Here is an 18,218-nt window from a genome sequence, read left to right as displayed (position 1 = left end):
ACGGAGCGACGAAGAAAAAACCGAAATGATGCCATCAACAACAGGGATTTCAGAGATCGAGAGGCTCACGCATATCCGTGCAGACCGGCAAGGATCGAGCAGGCTGTGGAAGCGAGCTCGAGCAGAGGAGGAGCAAAGAAACAAAGACTGTCATTATCGGGGCACTCCCCATTCTCAAGGTTCTTGTCTTCTTGTCTTTGGCAATGGCCTCCTCGTGGGCGGCATATTTATAGGGCCCGGAAGGCAGCACGCACTGAGAGTCTATAGGAATGCAGGGATATTACAGTGTTATTGTCCCATCTTCCATTACAAAGCTAGCTAGCCGAAACAAAGATTTTCTGTTTAATTAGTTTGCATTACTAGTCTCTTTCGCTTTTTTTGACTAAGGGTATACACACCGGGTGCACCGACACAGTCACTCATCAGACTACTCCATCTACTGTTGTCCAGACCGCGGTTGATGAAGCCGTTGGAAGGGGCAACGTGGCGTTGATCTTCAGCCAAGTACGTGTTTGCAGTGGCATTTTTTTTTGACGGGGTATTAGCAATCTTTATTAAGTTGCAAGGATGGTTATGTCATTGAGCAAGCTAGGTAAAAGATTGGGGGGGAGCTAGTATCAACCCAAACACTTTGAGCTTGTGTAGCCTTACTAGCTAAAGCAAAGCTGTTTGCGGGAAGATGCCCCGTTATATTCCCCTTGGGCAGTGTTAAAGACAAGAACTTTGCTGAATTCAGTCGCTAACAGGAAGCAATCCTCGAGACAACAACCGCCGCTGGACCAAGGAATCGGATTCTTCGTTTCATCACTTCCATCAGGGTTGAGTTACCAGAAATTAGCGATCACCCCGGATCACCCGAGCTGAAGGCCGAAAGATGGCATCTTTCATTCTTTCATCCATCCTAGGCCCTAGGGTCCGGCCGGCCGAGCATAGCCGCGTGAGTTTCACGGCAAGGCGTGCGTGGGCAGTTCGTTGTGTGCGCTAGCTGCATGTGCGGCGAAGGTCACGTTGTCCACAACACGGTGCGCATCTCTTCTTCATTGTGAAATTCTCAAGGCAAGGAGCCGGGGTTAAGTATCGGATCTTCATCAGAAAAGAATGGAGAATCTATTAATGTAAACACAATAATGGTAAATGGCAACGCACATTACCACAACGATCAACAGAACGGAACGCCTAGAGAGAAGAGCGAAAGCCGGGGTTGATTAGATGGATGGCATGGCATCTAATTAAATCACAATAGGAAATCTCTGGAGACTGGAGAACTTTTGCGTGCGGCAGCACCAAGTTTTTTTACTGCATTGATCAATGTGGATCAATTGATTAAGCGGCCATGTTTATCAACACTATGTCACATATTCTGCATTTTAGGAGAGAGCATTTATATTAATAAGTTAAGTAGGAGTACTAGAAACAGGATAACCAGAAGTGTAGTTTTAGCCGGTGACCTGATGAGGGCTCGAGAGCGAGGAAAACGATGTCCTTCGCGAAAAGGGAAGTCGGCAAAGGAAAAGGGGAGCGTGAGTGAGTGACAGACACGGCCGGCCGGTGTTATTATGGACGGCGAATCGGCCATAGATTGAACTTGAAGGGTTGGTGATTCCAACTCGGATATGAGCATGTGACGGTCTGTGATGTGGACCACAACCCGCCCAGCTGCACGGTAATTAAACGATGTGAGTAGCGCTCATGGCGTGGCCGAAGCAAGGACGTCTCAAGGGTGAGCTCTCCTGTTTATTCTCCCATTTAGTGAAAGTTGTACGAGTACCAGATTTAATCCCATTTAAGATTTTGATTCCATTCTGAAAAGTTAATTACACCTATTCAAGAATGAAAGGGAAATAAAAAAAGAGAAAAAAAAGTTTGTACAGACGATGGCAGGAATCAAGAAAAGCAAAACACAATTGCAACTTCATAGGCAAGTTTTGTTCTGACTGTTATCGAGAAAGCTAAGCTAGTTTGGTTCTGACGGTAACCAAGAAAAGCTAAGCACATTTGCAAAACACTTGCAAAGAGAGCACTACGCTAGTTCGGTGGAAGGGAGCTCGACATGTAGTGATCAGCGAGTATGCCCGGATGCTGGACGTGAGCGGGCTCAGGTAGGCAGCGGCGCTCGACGGCCATGACTGCCAGGTGTGGACGACGGTTCACCGGCACGCTGGCAAGTGATGGGAGCACAGGTTCGTCCGACACGTCAAGCTGCCGGAGGACACGGACGAGGGCCAGAGTGGAGGCCTACTTTGACGGCGATGGGTCGTTGGAGATCAAGGTGCCCAAGGAAAAACTTCGGCAACGGGCACCGAGACACCACCTGAAAAACTTCAGCAACGGTGCCCAAGGCCATACGGGGGCTCCGGCGCAACTTGTTAAAAATTCACTGTTTTGTGTTCTGTGTATTTTATCAATGAATCTTTACACGAAGATGTGCAGCCATGTAGTATACATCTATACTAACACTACAAAAAAAAATTGAAACTTCAAAACATGATTTTCATGATGTTTGAACTATAGTGTGCACTGGATCTTTCTCACCTGGAAGGGCTGCGGTAGGAAAAGAGAAGAAGTCAAGGATTTTCTTCAAAAAATTCTCATTGAAGGGTTATATGACAGGTGGGCCCAGTCCATGTGGCTAGCCACGTCAACATATCAGACGCACGCAAACAACATTAGGATCTGGGATTACGACACTATTAGGACCCAAACGTGCATTTTGAAAGTATTAGGACTAACTTGGCACATTCACAAAAGAATTATGACCTACAATGTATTTTACTCCAGAGAATTAGGTTGTTAGAACAACTCCGATGGTTCTCCACATTTTGACCCTATATATCAATCTGCAGGTACACTGCAAAAAAGATTTCTTTCCCAATATCAATGGTCACTACAGCAAATCCTCTAAATCTCATTTTCCATATTCTACTCATCCATGTTTCATTTTGAAAAACTATAACTGGAACAACTATATTATCACGTAGTCCTCCGTTCTTAAATACTGGTCGCTGTTTTAGTATAAACTTGTACTAAAACATCGACAAGTCTCTAGGAAAGTACATATTATGTATTTCGTGGCGGAGCTCCGCAGGTTGCATTTGGGCGGATGATTCCAACCAGGTTCTCCCGTCGTCCGAGCTGCCGCAGTTCTCGCGCGCTTGTCTCGCTTCCTCCTTTCCTGTTTCCTTTTTGTTTCCGTCCCATGCTCGGCCTCCTCCCGTGCTCACGCTCTCTCTCAGCTTTGTGCGCACGCTGGGCCTCGTGCTAACGTCTACAAAGCCCGTTTTAGGTTTTCCCATTTTGGCCTTTTTTGTACTTTGGAAAAGTGCTGCAGTTGGGCTTTTTTTCTTCATCTTTCCTTTTCTGGGAGATTGGTTTTTAGGGAATTAAACGGGTGGGGAATAGCACTTTCAATCAATACAGTGGTTGCATTATACATCAATGTCGCTAGTAGTGTAGTAGCGTGTAGCTGCAAATCAGACCCATGGACTTAAGAATTTGTGCTTTTGAAGCATAGAAATACAAGGAAAACAGTATTGTGTTGTAGTATTGCTTAAGGCCATATTGTGTGCTTTTTAAGAGTACCACTAACTGTTGGCAATTTTTTGTTACACCGAAGTAATAGTAGATTTTAAAGAGCGAAATGTATTACATGAAACACTTCAAACTTGATAAAATTCCACAACAGTAGTAATGTGCCGGGAATGGCCACAATGATTTGGAAAATTATGCTTCTATTCTCTTCATCGATCAGTACTGTGGCAGTATGATCACATGAAAAATTAACAGTTAAGCCTATTCGGTGATAAATTTTAGTCTATAGGGAGAAATGTTAACCTGGCTGTACAACCACTTCTTGTTGGAGAAACTCTAGATGATGCAACAATTAGAATCGTATTAGATATCATTATTTCTAGGGAAGAACTGGAAAAAACTGGTATTTCTTTTACAGAAACGTAATAATGGTGGGACATTTTCTTACTTCTACGAAATAACCGGTTCGTTCTTGGAGCTTTGCAGAGATGAATGAAGTAGCTAACAAAAGCTTATGATACCATTCCAAAGGACAATCCCAATATTGATGATAGTAACTCACGGCCAGAGATTTGGGCCCTGGGTCTTGAAAACCCATGGAGGTGCACCTCTGACTCCTTAAGGCCTTTCCACTTGTACTGTGCAGACGATGGCCAGGTACCATTTCAATGCTCGCTAAAAAAAAACCCGATCGCTAGAACGTGCAACTGCACTTTTTCTGTCGAGCGAGCGCACGCAGCGCTGCGTCGTGCGATGTAGCTTGATGCATCGAACCGTCCAAGTGCGTCTCGACCAGGTGGTTTGCCATCGCGTTTTTCCTTTCTTTCTTTTTTGTTATCCCCTTCGCGCTTCTCTCCTTGCCGCTTCCCTGTCGCAGCTCCTCCTCGCTGGCTCCTCCCGTCCACGCCGTGACCTCCTTCTCCTTCCTCCCACCTGCTCCCGCTCCTTCTCTTCCCTCCCATCCTCTTCTCGTGCCGTTCCCCTTGGGTAATTTCGAGCGAAATCTCCACCGAAATAGAGGGAGTTGATGGCGATTTCCGATTGAACAAAGTGGGATTACGAAATCTCTATTGTTGCCCTCCTCCTCTTCGCTGTCGTCGCAGCCTCCCGCCTCCTTCTCCCAGCCGCCGTGGCCTCCCTCCTCCTTCTCGAAGCCTGTGGTCGCCCCAGCCTCTCTCCTCCTCAAAGAATTTGGTTACAAATTGGGGAAGATTCAGGTGATGAAATTGAGAGCTAAAGGGCAGAATCGGCTTGTGGGGTAAAGGGGAATAATTCCCATCCTTCAATTTGAGCAGAAACGCACGGGAGCGAGCGAATCGGAGCAGAGTGGCGTGCACTGGAGCTCTTCTGGAGGTGGATGAAAGACCAAAGTCCTGTAAGACAAGCCCTGGCCTCGGCCATCAGAGCATCCCCACACGGAGGTAGGGGGCCGTTCGCCCAAGCAGCGACCTTACCAGCATGGTCGCAGAGAACACCACCCTAGAAAGCAGTACCAACATCATTCGAGTAGGCCGCATCGACATTCAGTTTAAGCCATCCTATCGTGGTGGTGGTGGGGGGGGGGGGAGTCCAGCTCACCGTCGGCTTCACCACTGCTGGGGCAACGGCGACTGGCGCCGTCAGCAAAGCTTTCTTCCCTTTCGCGCTTAAGCAAGGCGTGCCCGCAGCCAGTTGGTCATGAGATTCCCTGAATCCCAGCAGAAACAGGACAGAGTCCTTAATTGTGGCATCACCCTTCTTAAACACTTGATCATTCCGGAGGTGCCAGGCCCTCCACCAGATGAGTAACTTGGCTTCCCTCTGCGCAGCAAACATGTGTCCAAGCTGAACCATGGCCCAGTCCAGTCCGATGTTCTCTAGTTCATCCTCCCTAGGTAACTGCCAGTGAGATCTCATTTCAAGCCGCAAAGCACGGGCCTTAGTACAGTTCATCACGGCATGATATCCAGATTCTTCCTCCCTTCCGCAGATGCTGCACATCGGGAGAATCCGCGCATCTCGGCGGTTTCTGTTGACCTGGACATCAAGCGATTCAGTGGCCAGTTTCCACCCAAACACACGCACCTTGGGGGGAACATTAATCTTCCACAGCTGCTCCCACAGCGCACGATCACCACCCGGTCTAGAGCTGCTCTGACCACTACCCTTCAGGGGGAGCTTTGCCTCGATCCCCAGACGGTAGGCACTCCTAACCGAAAACTGGCCCGACTACTCAAAATGCCAGGCCACAAAGTCCTCTTCGACTCTAGTAGTGAGAGGAATTTTTAGGATCTCCTCTCCATCGTGGGGGAGAACAGTGTCACGAATTTTGTTCTCATCCCACGTCTTCGTCAAAGGATTTATCAGATCAGACACCCATCTGAATCTATTTCGTCCAGTACGACCAGTGGCCTTTAGATTCCCCCTTGGAATCCAATTGTCCCACCAGAGGCGGACCTTAGATCCATCACCAATTCTCCAAATAGCCCCTTTCTTCAGCAATTCCAGGCCGTGAACGATGCCCTGCCAGCTTGGGGAAGATTGTTGTATAAAAGCGGTATCGAGGAGATGGCCATTAGGGTAGTACTTAGACCTTAGAACACGCACGCAAAGGCTATCAGGCCGCTCAATAAGTCTCCAAGCCTGCCTTGCGAGCATTGCCTGATTAAACACGCGGAGGTCGCGGAAACCCACCCCACCACGATTCTTCGGTTTCAGCAGTTTATCCCAGGCAAGCCAATGGACCTTTTTCTTATTTTCCTCATCGCCCCACCAGAAGTTCCTAGTCAGCTGCTCTAAGTCCTCACAAAGGTTTGCGGGCAGCTTGAATACACTCATACTATAAGCTGGGATTGCTTGGATCACAGACTTGATCATTACTTCCTTTCCCGCCGCAGATAGGTATTTTTCCGTCCAGTCATTGAGCTTCTTATTTATCCTTTCCTTCAACGACTGAAATTTCCCATTCTTTAATCGCCCCTCCGGGACAGGGAGACCTAGGTACTTTTCCTCAAAACCAACATTCTGGATTCCCAAGAGTGTCACGACCTTAGCCCCGTCCTGTGTGTCAACCATGTTTCCCAGGAGGATGGAACATTTCTGGGGGCTCAACAGTTGGCCCGTACCCGCTTCAAAGTTTGATAAGATCTCCTTGATCACCACAGCTTGGTTCATATTTGCTTTGAAAAAGAGTAAACTGTCATCTGCAAACAACAAATGCGAGATACCCGGGCTATTTTTGCAAATCTTCAGATCCTCCAGCATCCCCGACGCTGTTTTGCTCTGGATCGACGCAGAGAGGCCTTCGGCTACCAGGAGGAAAAGGTAGGGGGACAGTGGGTCCCCTTGCCGCAGTCCCCTAGAAGGATTGAATTTTTCAAGCAAATTCCCATTGAAGCGGACCGAGTAAGAAACCGAACAGACACATTCCATAATCCAGTTCACCCATCTACTATGAAAACCCAGCTTCACTAGGGCTCCACGAAGGTACTCCCAATCGACTCTATCGTAAGCTTTTGCCAGGTCAAACTTATAAGCACAGTACTTCCCTTTATCACTCTTGTTCTTCTGTAGGGCAAATATGCATTCGAAAGCAATGATGGCGTTGTCCGTAATCATCCTGCCAGGCACAAAAGCACTCTGGGTGGGCGAGATGATGTCATTCAGCAGCGGTCTCAGCCTGTTCACAAGACATTTTGCAATGATCTTATAGACCACATTACACAGGCTAATCGGCCTGAAATCCTTCAGACTTCGAGGGTTCTTAATCTTTGGGATTAAGACAATGGCGGTGTCATTCACATCTGGCGGCATGCTCCCGTGAACAAAGAAGTTCTTAACGGCTCAAATGATATCACTTTCACGTGAGCCTAGTTCCGCTGAAAGAAACGGGCCGGGGAGCCATCTGGGCCAGGTGCTTTACTCGGCCCAATTTGGAGCAAAGCATCTCCAATTTCCTCATCCGTGAACTCAGCACACAGCACCTCATTAGTATGCACATCCACCTTTGGTTCCAATTTGTTTATAATTAGTTCCGGCCTCACAGCCGCATCCGTCGTGAACAGCTTACAAAAGTAATCAGTGGCCATATTCTCCATTTCCTCCACGTCAGAAGTATCCGTCCCATTCTCTCTTGACAGCACACTGATTTTGTTTTTCTTTGCACGCCACGAAGCCTTCCGATGGAAGAAGCTTGTATTCCTATCCCCAGCCTTGACCCAATCAACCCACGATCGATGTCTCCACATGGTCTCCTCCAGGTCTAGTAGGTCATCAATCTCTTTCGACAGTGTTCTCTGCATAAGTTGATGGTGCCTGTCAGTGAGGCCACTGATGCTATGCAATTTCTTTCTCAGCTTCTCAATACGCTTGCTAATATGACCAAATTTCTCCTCGCCCCAGACATGTAAGGACTTCATCATTTCACCAAGGCTCTCAGCCACCTGACCCATGTCGTCCACCCGGGGAGAGGCCTTCCAGAGTTCTGCAACCCGCTCCGGAAGCTCCTTATCCCTTTCCCAGAATTCTTCATACCTCAAGCATTTATTTCTCCGGGCAGGTTGGTTCAGGGCATCCAGGGAAATAAGAATGGGACAATGATCCGATCTAGAGGAACACAAATGGGAGACCCAGGCCCCAGGGAAGGCCTGCGACCAACTGTGCGAGCCGACAGCACGATCCAATCTAATTCTCACATTCCCGTTCCCCAATTGCTTATTATTAAAAGTCCACGGGATCCCTACATACCCCAGATCATACAACTCGCAGAAAGACAAAACATCTATGAACTCTGCCATTTGTCTCGCATCTCTTCTGTTTTTGGACCAGTGCTCGGACTGCCACATGACCTCGTTAAAATCTCCGGCCATTAGCCAGGGCCCATGGGCCATTGGCTTAATTCGCCGCAGCAAATCCCACATGTGATGCCTAAGGTGTCTACAAGGTTCCCCATAAACAAACGTGCACCTCCACTTTATTTCATCAGGCTTATTTCGTACATAAGTGTCAATAAAACGATTACCCATCTTAAGTAACTCAACCTCAATCCCCTCATCCCAAAATAGAGCTAGCCCACCCCCTTTCCCCTCCCTGGAAAAGGTGATCACATTTTTAAGGCCCAGCCTCCATCTAAGATTTTCTACAATCTCTTTTCGCTGCCTGGTCTCACTAAGGAAACAATCTTCGGTTTCTGAGCATGCACGAGCCGAACCAATTCCTGAACTGTCCGAGGTTGGCCAATCCCTCGGCAATTCCAGCATAAAATCGTCATGGCTCCTGACGGGCGGGATCGACCATACCCATCAGTTCGCCAGCGGCCCCGTGGCTGGCTGCCTCCATGCTCGTCCCTTCCAGCCCGTCCTGCCCAGTATTGTCTCCTCCTTCCTCGGTCCCTCTAGTCTTCTTTGCTTTATTTTCATCTTCAGGATTCTCAACTTGCTCGTCCTGCCGCCTCTTGCCAGCTCTCTTGCCCAGCACCTAGGCCTTCGCCATCAGGAAGGAACCTGCCGTCTGGCGGGCTAGGCGACGCCCGGAGACCCCCTTGGGCCCATTCCCATTTTCCACTCCACGCACAACACCTAGGTTCACCTCTTGGGCCGGCACAGGCGCCCGCCCGTTAAGTGTCGGTTCCCCTTGGTCCACCCTTGGCGCCTCATGTGTTGGTTCCTCCGGAACAGTCTTCTGCCCATCGTCCACCCTGAGGTTGTTCACCCCCTCCGCCACCACCTTCACCGCTGCATCAACCAGTGGGTCAGTGACCGTACGGTCATCTGATTCGGGGGTGATATTCTGCCCTTGTGCACCATTGCCTTGGATACGAGGACCGCTAACCCTCCATTTCCCCGGTGATGGTGGGTCGAAACGGAGGTACTTCTTTGCTGGCACAGGTGCTTTGGGCATGTAAAAGCTTCTATGTTCAAAGATCCGATACGGTGACGCCCTCTGCTCCGTGCAGAAATGAACCATCTTGTCCTCTTCCGCCATCAGACACGACCTTTCACCATGGCCAATGAGGCCACAGTAAAAGCAGAAACGAGGAACCCTCTCGTACTTAACCTGGCATCTTCTGAGCGCCTTCTTCCCCAACTCCTGGATCTTGATTTCCCTCTTCAGAGGTTTAGACATGATAGTTCCGCCCTAACTCTGATGAAGTCATCCACAATTTTCCCACGATTATCAACATGCACCGCTCTAACCTTGCCCACCATTTCTCCTAGTTCTCTAGCGGTCTTCTCATTCATCATAGGCACAGGGACACCGAAGATTCTGATCCAAATGGGGAGAATGTTCAGAGACATATCCCCCACCGCAGAGACTCCATCGTACGGTGCCACAACCAGGGCATCGCCCAGGTCGCACCACAGACCACCACCAAGGATATGGTGATAGTCCCCCTCCATCTCCAGCTCGATGAAGAAACCCCCCCCCCCCCCCCGCAAGCTCCTTGTACTCCATCCTTCCACGCAGCTGCCACTTCTCCCTCATCTTCTCAAACAGCTTGGAAGAGCTGAATGTATGGGTCGTGTAGTACTTCCCAATCACCAGCCATTTGCTCTTCAGTTCCTCCTGCAGCTCTTCCATGTTCACCACAAAAATCTCCTTCTCTTCCCCAGGGAGCTCAAAGCCGAGGGGAGGTGGTGCAGCGGAGGTGCTAGGCCGCCCTCCAGCCAGCTGCTTCACCTTCTTCATCCTGTCTTGTTGCATGGGTGCCTTTCCAGGCACCTTCGCCTGCCTGCCTCCCTTGCCACCAGCAACACTGCCCTGGCTCTCAGCCATCGAGGTGTTTTGTAGAACGAATTGGTTGTAATGGGAGCAATGGGGGAATGGAGACCGTCTGTCTGTTGAAATATATCATTACCAGCACCACACAACCCACAATCCAATTTGCTAAAAATCCTTTGATTTACCAATTCTAAAACCACTCTGCGCCCCGAATCAATCAGGGAGGTGAGATCCCCTAACTTCCTGCGGACTCCCAAAACAGCCCAAATACACTTCCTGTTTTCGTCCACCCGCTCCTTCCATAATCCTATTCCTACCAAGCAAGGAAAGGAATCCCTCCGGCCAGGGTGGTACTAAATCAATCCCACAAACACCTTTCCGTTTTTCCCCAAATCTGAACATTCGCACCTTCCATCCTCTTATTGAAAACCTTATTCCACGATCCACCTGAAACGACTGTCCCACTAGAGTACTCAGGCCCTCAGCTGACCAGAGAAACTATTGATGCTCATGCAACCCAGGACTAGCAAGGAAACGATCTGAAGAAAACCCAGAAATCTGTCCCAGCAGGTGTTCTGACACTTGGACTGAACCAAACTCTGTATGTGGCAAAATTCTCCCCAACGACTCACATTGAATCAACCTAACTGAACCCAACCTCTCCGGCCTAACTACCGGTGCCGGCCAGGTCGCCGGACCCTGGCTAGGAAGATCCCCCCAACAGGCAGGTGGGAGTTTCCCCGAATTTCATCACAGGCGACATCCCCATGCTCAGAATCGGCCGAATCAATCACATTGTACACCGGACTGGAAACAGGGGACCAGTCAACGGGAGCAAGCGTGGTTACCTTAACAGCCTTCGGCCTGGATGCGATGCCGGCCACAATCAGTGCTCGAAGACGAACCTAGAGATCCCGCACCTCCGGCAGGAGATCCGACTCTCCGGCATCTCTGGAGCGGAGATCTGGGACAGCTCCTCGTCGGATGGCCTCACGGATCTTCGCCTTGAACAGATCCCGATCCAGAATCCAGCTCGCCGGATCCCGATCCCCAACATCCCGCGACCTCGTCACTTGGGTCCCGTCCGCGCCAGCCAGACTCCCCAGCCCCGGGGCCAGCTGGGAGGGGAGGACCCCTCTCAGATCCCGCCCGGTATCACCGGCCCAGCATGCCGCCGGCACCCCTTCTCTCACACCCCCAATCGCCTCCGAAGTCGCCTCCGTAATCGCCGCTTCCCTCATTTCTTTTCGCGTAAAGAAAAAGGCTTCATGCCTTCAGGGTGAGGAAGCGACTGAGAAGGAACTACAACCTCATTCTCTCAAGCCGCTTTGCTTTCGTAGGTTCGTCGTGCTTGTGCACGTCGGAGCAAACTATACTTCTACTCCATCCCTCACATTAAATGACTTAAATTTATCCAAATATAAATGTATCTAATATGTTTGCATAAAAAACACCTACTTAAAGAAGCCAGCCAGGCCGAGATCGATTCCTACAGGAGCCAGTTAAGCTGACGGTAGCATTGGCACGGCCGCACGTGGAAAGCTGACGCTAACATTTATACGTAGCATGCACGGATCTTTATCTGCACACGGTGCAGATATGATGAGATAGCGACGTATAGGCCACCACTTGGATGAAAAAAGAGGCAACAACTTTCTAGACAGTTGGAATTGGTCAATGGTGGTGCCGTTATTCGGTTAATCAAATGAGACGTATGTCGGATGGATGGAATCTAATTAGTACTATCTGTACTGTACTAAATCTGCCACGACCAATCGTTTTTTTTTGTATTCTAGAAAAAAGTGTTATGCTTTATGAATCCCGATAAAACCAACGACACAACCAAATTTGTACCCCTGATCAGTGTTATGCGACGACGAACCATGGAGTGGAGATCAAAAGCAGCCTGATTGCTAGCATTAAAAAAGGCAACCTAATTAGGAATTTCCTCTTGTCGAAGCTGTAAGTACAGGCTCGAATTAAGCAGGCATGTCTAACAACAATATGGTAATATCCTGCTTGTTTCTGGAAGCACTAGTAGAAAAAAGGCAACGAGGATTCTAGTTTTAGCCGCTGTGGCCATGTTTGAGCAAAAGGATGGTCGAGTTTCAGAGCAAGGAGAAGGAAATCCACGCCAAAATGGCAAGACGCGAAAGGAAAAGGTTTGGTTCCTGGGCGGAGATAAGAAAGTGTATTTGGTTCCTGCCAAAACATGAACAGCCATTTTTTGTCAATCAGACTAGCCAAATACTAGTACGTTTGAAGTTCTTGGCCGCTAGACAACCAAGTTCTTACTGATTTCCTTGGCCACCAAATGATGGACCGATGCGACAACCCATGGAGTTGAGATCGAAAGCAACCTAGTAAGGAATTTATTTCGGAAACCGTAAGGACAGGGTCGCAGCCTGTCAAATTAAGCCAGTCATGTGCTAACAGCAGTACGGTAAATAGCGTGCATTTTATTTGCAGAGCACATATACTCACTAGGCAAGAAGTACAAGAAATGGGATAATTTCAAGCCTAGTTGTAGATCCGCTAGCTGACCATGTTCAGCAAAATAGATGGTCCAGTGGGAAGGGTCGCTTTACCTGTCACAGTGGTGCATTTACATAAATACTAAAGCACAATGCATGTAAAATTCCAATCACCACCCAGGTGCACTCTCGCACTGTACTTGAACCGTGTTTTACCCACGGCAGAAAGTCTTAAGACGTTAAAATACTGAAGTATGATGTTCATATTTCAACTTCCATATATAGTTACATAACTCTTCAGATGTTTCTTGCAAACAGTGTAGAAAGAACTCAAAGAAAACTGGCCAGTGGAATATATACAACGTGTGGTTCCATTAATGAACACAACAGCTAGCACACGATGTGAAGACAAAGCAACTAGCGACCACGATGCTCTGAAGGCCTAGTAACAGCCAATTCAACAGCACCAGGTTTGGTTGCAGTCGCCAAAGGTCTATCTCCGCGCGTGGTGGTGTTATTGGTTACCTGCATAGTCTCTATGTCATTGCAGCATATGGCTGAATTATTGCAGAAACATTTCCAAACAAAATAAATACTAGCTCCTCCGCCGAAAAGTGACGCCACAGCAATCAGCACTTTTAGAATTGTTGCCAATCCATGACTACCACCGGAAACAGAAGCTGTCGCTTGTTTCGAGGTTGCATCAGTCAGACAAGCATAGCCGCAAAGGCTAGGCTGGACAATCCGGTAGACACCCTGGCTTGCCAAGAAGAAGCCATCTTGCTTGTTATCCTCACCAAACGAGAGTATTCGGCCGAGAAGGCTGTTGGTTGACCCATCGCAAGGAAATGGTGTCTTCTCAGAACAGCTCAACGGGATGGAAGCAGAGGTATATTTACCACTGCCATCGGTGTTAACCGTGCCAGTCCACATGGCAGATGAGTACATATCAGCAAATAGGTACCTGGTATATCAGATTACCCATTAATCCACATTTAAGATATAAAAAAGTAGCACCTTCAAGAAGACCAAAGATTGCAATCATGCAAGAAAGTGCAATGTCAACAGTACCTTCCATACAAGCAAGGGTCGGCAGACCCACGGTACACATACCCACCAACTATCGATGCTGATTCGGCGGTAGAAGGAACCTTATAGCCCATTATTGGGAAGGTGGTGCCATTTGTTAGTTTGGTTCCTTGAGTTGCCCACGGTGGGTACTGAACATGCTGGCCATCATACGCACCACTCCACCCATAGTTTCCGCCCTTGGATATCAAATCTACCACTTTGTATTGTTCCTATGTATGCAAGGTCAAACACTTATGAATACAGTAAACACTCAATCTTGGAAATTGACTTCATTTCTAAGATGCTTATAGCATTGAAAATGGTACCTGGCCATCGTCTGCACAGTACAAGTGGAAAGGCCTTGAGGAGTCAAAGCTGCAGCGCCATGGGTTTTCAAGACCGATGGCCCAAATCTCTGGCCTTAAGTTACTATCATCAGAATTGGGATTGTCCTTTGGAATGGTATAATTACCCCATAAGCTTTTGTTAGCAACTTCATCCATCTCTGCAACAAGCTCAAAGAAAAAGAAAAATAGTTCAGGATCAGTTATTTCGTAGAAAGTACGAAAACGTTTAACCATTATTACGTTGCTGTAAAATAAATACCAGTTTTTTCAGATCTTCCCCAGAAAATACATGTGTTGCAACAAGGATATCTATACGAGTCTAATTGTTCGATCATCGGTGTAATATAATTTCTCTAACAAGAAGTGATTGTACAGCCAGGTGGAATCTGTCTTCCCATACACTAAAATTTATCATCGACTAGTCATGAGCTATGCGAACAATTAATTTTTCATGCGATCACTGCCACACTACTGATGAAGAGAATGTAAGCCTAAATTTCCAAATCAATGTGGCCATTCCCGGCAGACCACTATTGTCATGCAAATCTATCAAGTTTGAATTTTTTTCACGAATTAAATTTTGCTATTTAAAATGGATATATATTACTTTGGTGTTACAAAAATTTGCCAACAGTTAGTGGTACTCTTCAAGTAACAATATGGCCTTAAGCAATACACCACGAGATTATTCTCCTTGTGTTTCTATGATTCAAAAGCACAAATACTTAAGCACATGGGCCTGATTCGCAGGGACACACTGCTAAACTACTAGCGGCATTTCTGTATGATACAACTAATATATTCATCAAAGATAACTACATTTTTATACAGTACTTCGATGCTCCGGAAAGTAAAAAGCACAAATTCTAAAGTACAATGACCAGATTTGCAACCAAGAGCTATTCGACTACTAACAATTTTGATCTATAGTACACAATATTTAACTTATAATAGCACTAGGGAATTGTTCGATGATGCCACTGCAAATAGTTCCATGGAGGAGAACTACACCATTATTAGTTGGGAACATCTAGCCATTTTGCTAGCTCGGGAAAATATGCAGTATTCCTACTTAGTTTTTACATTAAAATCATTAACTGAACAACAGAAGAATAATTGTGGACATGTAAACACAAAAGTATACCAAAACAGGTGACAAAATGACCATCTGTACCTGGAATCTCATCAATGTCAATCCTCAAGATTTTTCCCAAAAGCGATTTTTCATTCAGGGAGAAGTTGAAGGGGTCACCCCTAATTCCACCATTTCCGGTGAAGAAGTACAGGTATCCATCAGTAGGTCCAAAAAGAAGCTGACCCGCATGGTTAGAAACATATGGCAACCCCATTGAAAAGACCCTTCTAACTTCAGATGGATCGGCATATGTTGCCTGCAATGAAGGATGAGAATATAATGGTCAGCCATGAATCAGGAAAAAAAGGACTGCAAAGAAGATCATACACACATTTATATATACCTCGGAAAAGGTTGATGATGACCCTTTTGCCAAATACTCTGAGATAAGTAGGTTGTACCGGCAAGGGTCAACACCATTATCAGAGCCGAGCTTTGAAGGGTCGCACCCCACTTCACAATCACATGAACATCTACCAGCACAGTTGGATGACTGAGTTCCATCACAAATATATGAAACAAAGAAGCGTCCATTGTTTACAAAATCGGGATGAAATGCCACACCCACGAGTCCAAGGTCCGAACTGAGGTGACCTTCAGTTGAGAGATCAAGAAATGGGATCGTCTCATCAAGTTGTAGGCCATCTCCCATTCCTTGTTCAGGAACTGTGGCCAACCATATCTTCCCATCTTGTCTGGAGAAGAAGGCTTTGCTAGACCCATCAGGGTGAGCAACCATGTTAAGATAGGTTCCATTACCGATCTTCTCAAGGCAGATCGCATTAGGAGCTGGTGAATTGTTCCTCCTAGTGTTAAATGAGACCCCATGGCCGTTGAAGCATACAAACTGATTGTTTGGTGTGCCAGAAAGAGACACACAGAAGTCTTTTTCTGATTGCCAAAAATCAGTAAGCATGGAAGACGAACCAGTAAGCCCAACCTTTGTTGGTGCGAAAGACTGGAAAGGAGAGTTAGACATTGCTGTGTTTTTGCAATGTTTCCAAACTTTCCCACAATAATCCTCATAATTGTAGATGGGGTGCTCAGGTTGAGAGGAATTTCGTGCTGATAAAGAACTGCAGAGGAGCGGAACTGTACGTGGCATAGATCCTATGTCAAACAGATCAGCCGAGAAGAGATTGCACTTCTGAAATTATGGAGAAGAAGCTGTGTAAGCGTGCAATGATATTTAATATATATCCATAATTCTCATTCTTGAAAGTATTCATATCATCATAATAAACAATAGTTATGTAGGTTCTTCACGTTAGGAAGTTGCTTCCTAGTTTGGGATCTGACATCCTCTTCACACTAAAGTTCACTAGAATACTTCAATCTGAAAATTTTGAGATGTGGTTCCAGCCATCCAGTTTACAGAAGTTTAGACCTATAGCCTGTGTCAATTTTGGGGTCTCTCAAATTGTAAACATTAAAAAAAAAGATCCAAGCATGAGTTGGTCTTTGATTTTTATTTTATTTCTTTGCAAAAAGTCATGTTCATGACTGACTAGTTGACATGTTCTAGTACTCAATAACAGGAGAAATAAATTTATTAATGAATAATAGGTGCAAAAAAATAGTAGTACTCAATAACAGGAAAAAAAATTAGAACTCAATAACAGGGGCAAAAATAGTAGCACATAATTACAGGGTAAAAAAATAATACTGAATAACAGGGGAAAAAATAGTAGCACAAAATTACAGGGTAAAAAAAAATTATACTGAATAGCAGGGGCAAATTTTGGTATGAAATTGAATTTCAGCAACTCTTGGACCAATATTTGATAGAGGAAACAGAGAGAGCGCAGACCTGCAAACTTGTAGAGATTAGATGGCATCGGCCACCTATACTAGGACAACCTGTTCGGTGAAATCCAGTCAGGTAACGGGAGAAGGAAAGATTCTACCTCGCCCTCGACCACGCAGCCGCATCTCGGACACCGCCGCCACCTCCATCGATTTGTTGTCAAGGGAGACTAGTTCCCTTATTGAACCCTAGGTCGGTGGGTTGGTTCTGATGGTGGTTTCGACAGCGCTCTTGGGAGGAGAGGAGCCCCCTGAAGGGCGCCTGTCCATGCTGGGCACCAACGAGCTCCTGCCTGCCGAGGACGTCAACCCAGTTGGCGCCGACGACGGCCGCAGAAGCGAGATCCAGCCCCGCGCCGCTCCTCTCTGCGTATAGTAGGTCGTCGAACGCGATTGGAACACAGGCAACGCCGCACGAGACACGAGCGGTAGCGGAGCGGCGGCATCTGGGCTGGGGCAGCAAGGTGGCCGGGGAGGAGACGAATCGGAAGGCCGGAGGGGGAAGGATTGAAGGAAGGCAGGGCAGAACCGAAGCGGGGAACTGGCGACAAGTGGCGTCTGCCAAGTGGCCTTCAACAATCAAGACCGCCGCTCGCGTCAAAGGTCCCCCCTGGCCCCTGTGCTCGACTGGACTGACGGAGAATATAGCGGATAAAACGGTCGATTCGATCGGTATCATACTCACCGAGCAGAGCATGGACTTGACGAGACGGGCGCACTCGCCGTCGGCCGGCTTCACGTCCATGGCGTCGAACTGCGCCTGGAGCGCCGCGTCGGCAGCGGCGTCGCAGCAGCTGCTGCTGCCCCCGCCGGTGGTGTCATTTCCGCAGAACTTGAGCGTGACACTGGACATCATCGCGGGCGCACCTAGTAGTTAATTAATGTAATGAACAACGTAAATAAGCAGAGAACCAACAAGCAACTACGGACGTGCGCGAGTTATTCGCACACGATAAAACAGACGGAATTGAATAGAAAACCTTAGAAGCGAATGAGCAGCAAAGGATTCAAGAGACGGAGAGGCTCACTCATATCCGTGCAGAGCGGCAAGGATCGAGCAGGCAGTGGGAACGAGCCGGAGAAGACGAGGAGCAAAGGAAGAAAGATGGCCATTCTCGCCGAAGCCCCCATTTTCAAGGCGCTTGCTTGCTTTCTGCC

General features: G+C 47.4%; 1 protein-coding gene across 3 annotated transcripts; it reads right to left on the bottom strand.

Annotated features, from left to right (window-relative positions):
• Window positions 1-12,898: 12,898 nt before the first annotated feature.
• LOC100830964 (HIPL1 protein) lies at window positions 12,899-18,218 on the bottom strand. 3 transcript variants are annotated; one of them, XM_010240639.3, is made up of 7 exons: window positions 18,089-18,218; window positions 17,746-17,927; window positions 15,598-16,401; window positions 15,294-15,510; window positions 14,099-14,277; window positions 13,773-14,002; window positions 12,899-13,665 (listed from the first exon to the last, which is right to left on the bottom strand). In XM_010240639.3, exons 1-7 carry the CDS (start codon window positions 18,189-18,191, stop codon window positions 13,119-13,121), a joined length of 2,262 nt encoding a protein of 753 aa, XP_010238941.2. In that variant the 5' UTR covers window positions 18,192-18,218; the 3' UTR covers window positions 12,899-13,118. The 3 variants fall into 3 exon arrangements, with proteins under 3 accessions (XP_010238941.2, XP_014757332.1, XP_014757333.1); XM_014901846.2 differs by lacking the exons at window positions 17,746-17,927; window positions 18,089-18,218 and adding an exon at window positions 17,065-17,681; XM_014901847.2 differs by lacking the exons at window positions 17,746-17,927; window positions 18,089-18,218 and adding an exon at window positions 17,162-17,681.

The sequence above is a fragment of the Brachypodium distachyon genome, chromosome 4 (genome assembly GCF_000005505.3).
Source record: "Brachypodium distachyon strain Bd21 chromosome 4, Brachypodium_distachyon_v3.0, whole genome shotgun sequence".
In the NCBI taxonomy this organism is placed as follows: Eukaryota; Viridiplantae; Streptophyta; class Magnoliopsida; order Poales; family Poaceae; genus Brachypodium; species Brachypodium distachyon.
Note: the sequence above shows the minus strand (reverse complement) of the source record. Positions and strands in the feature narration are given on the sequence as shown.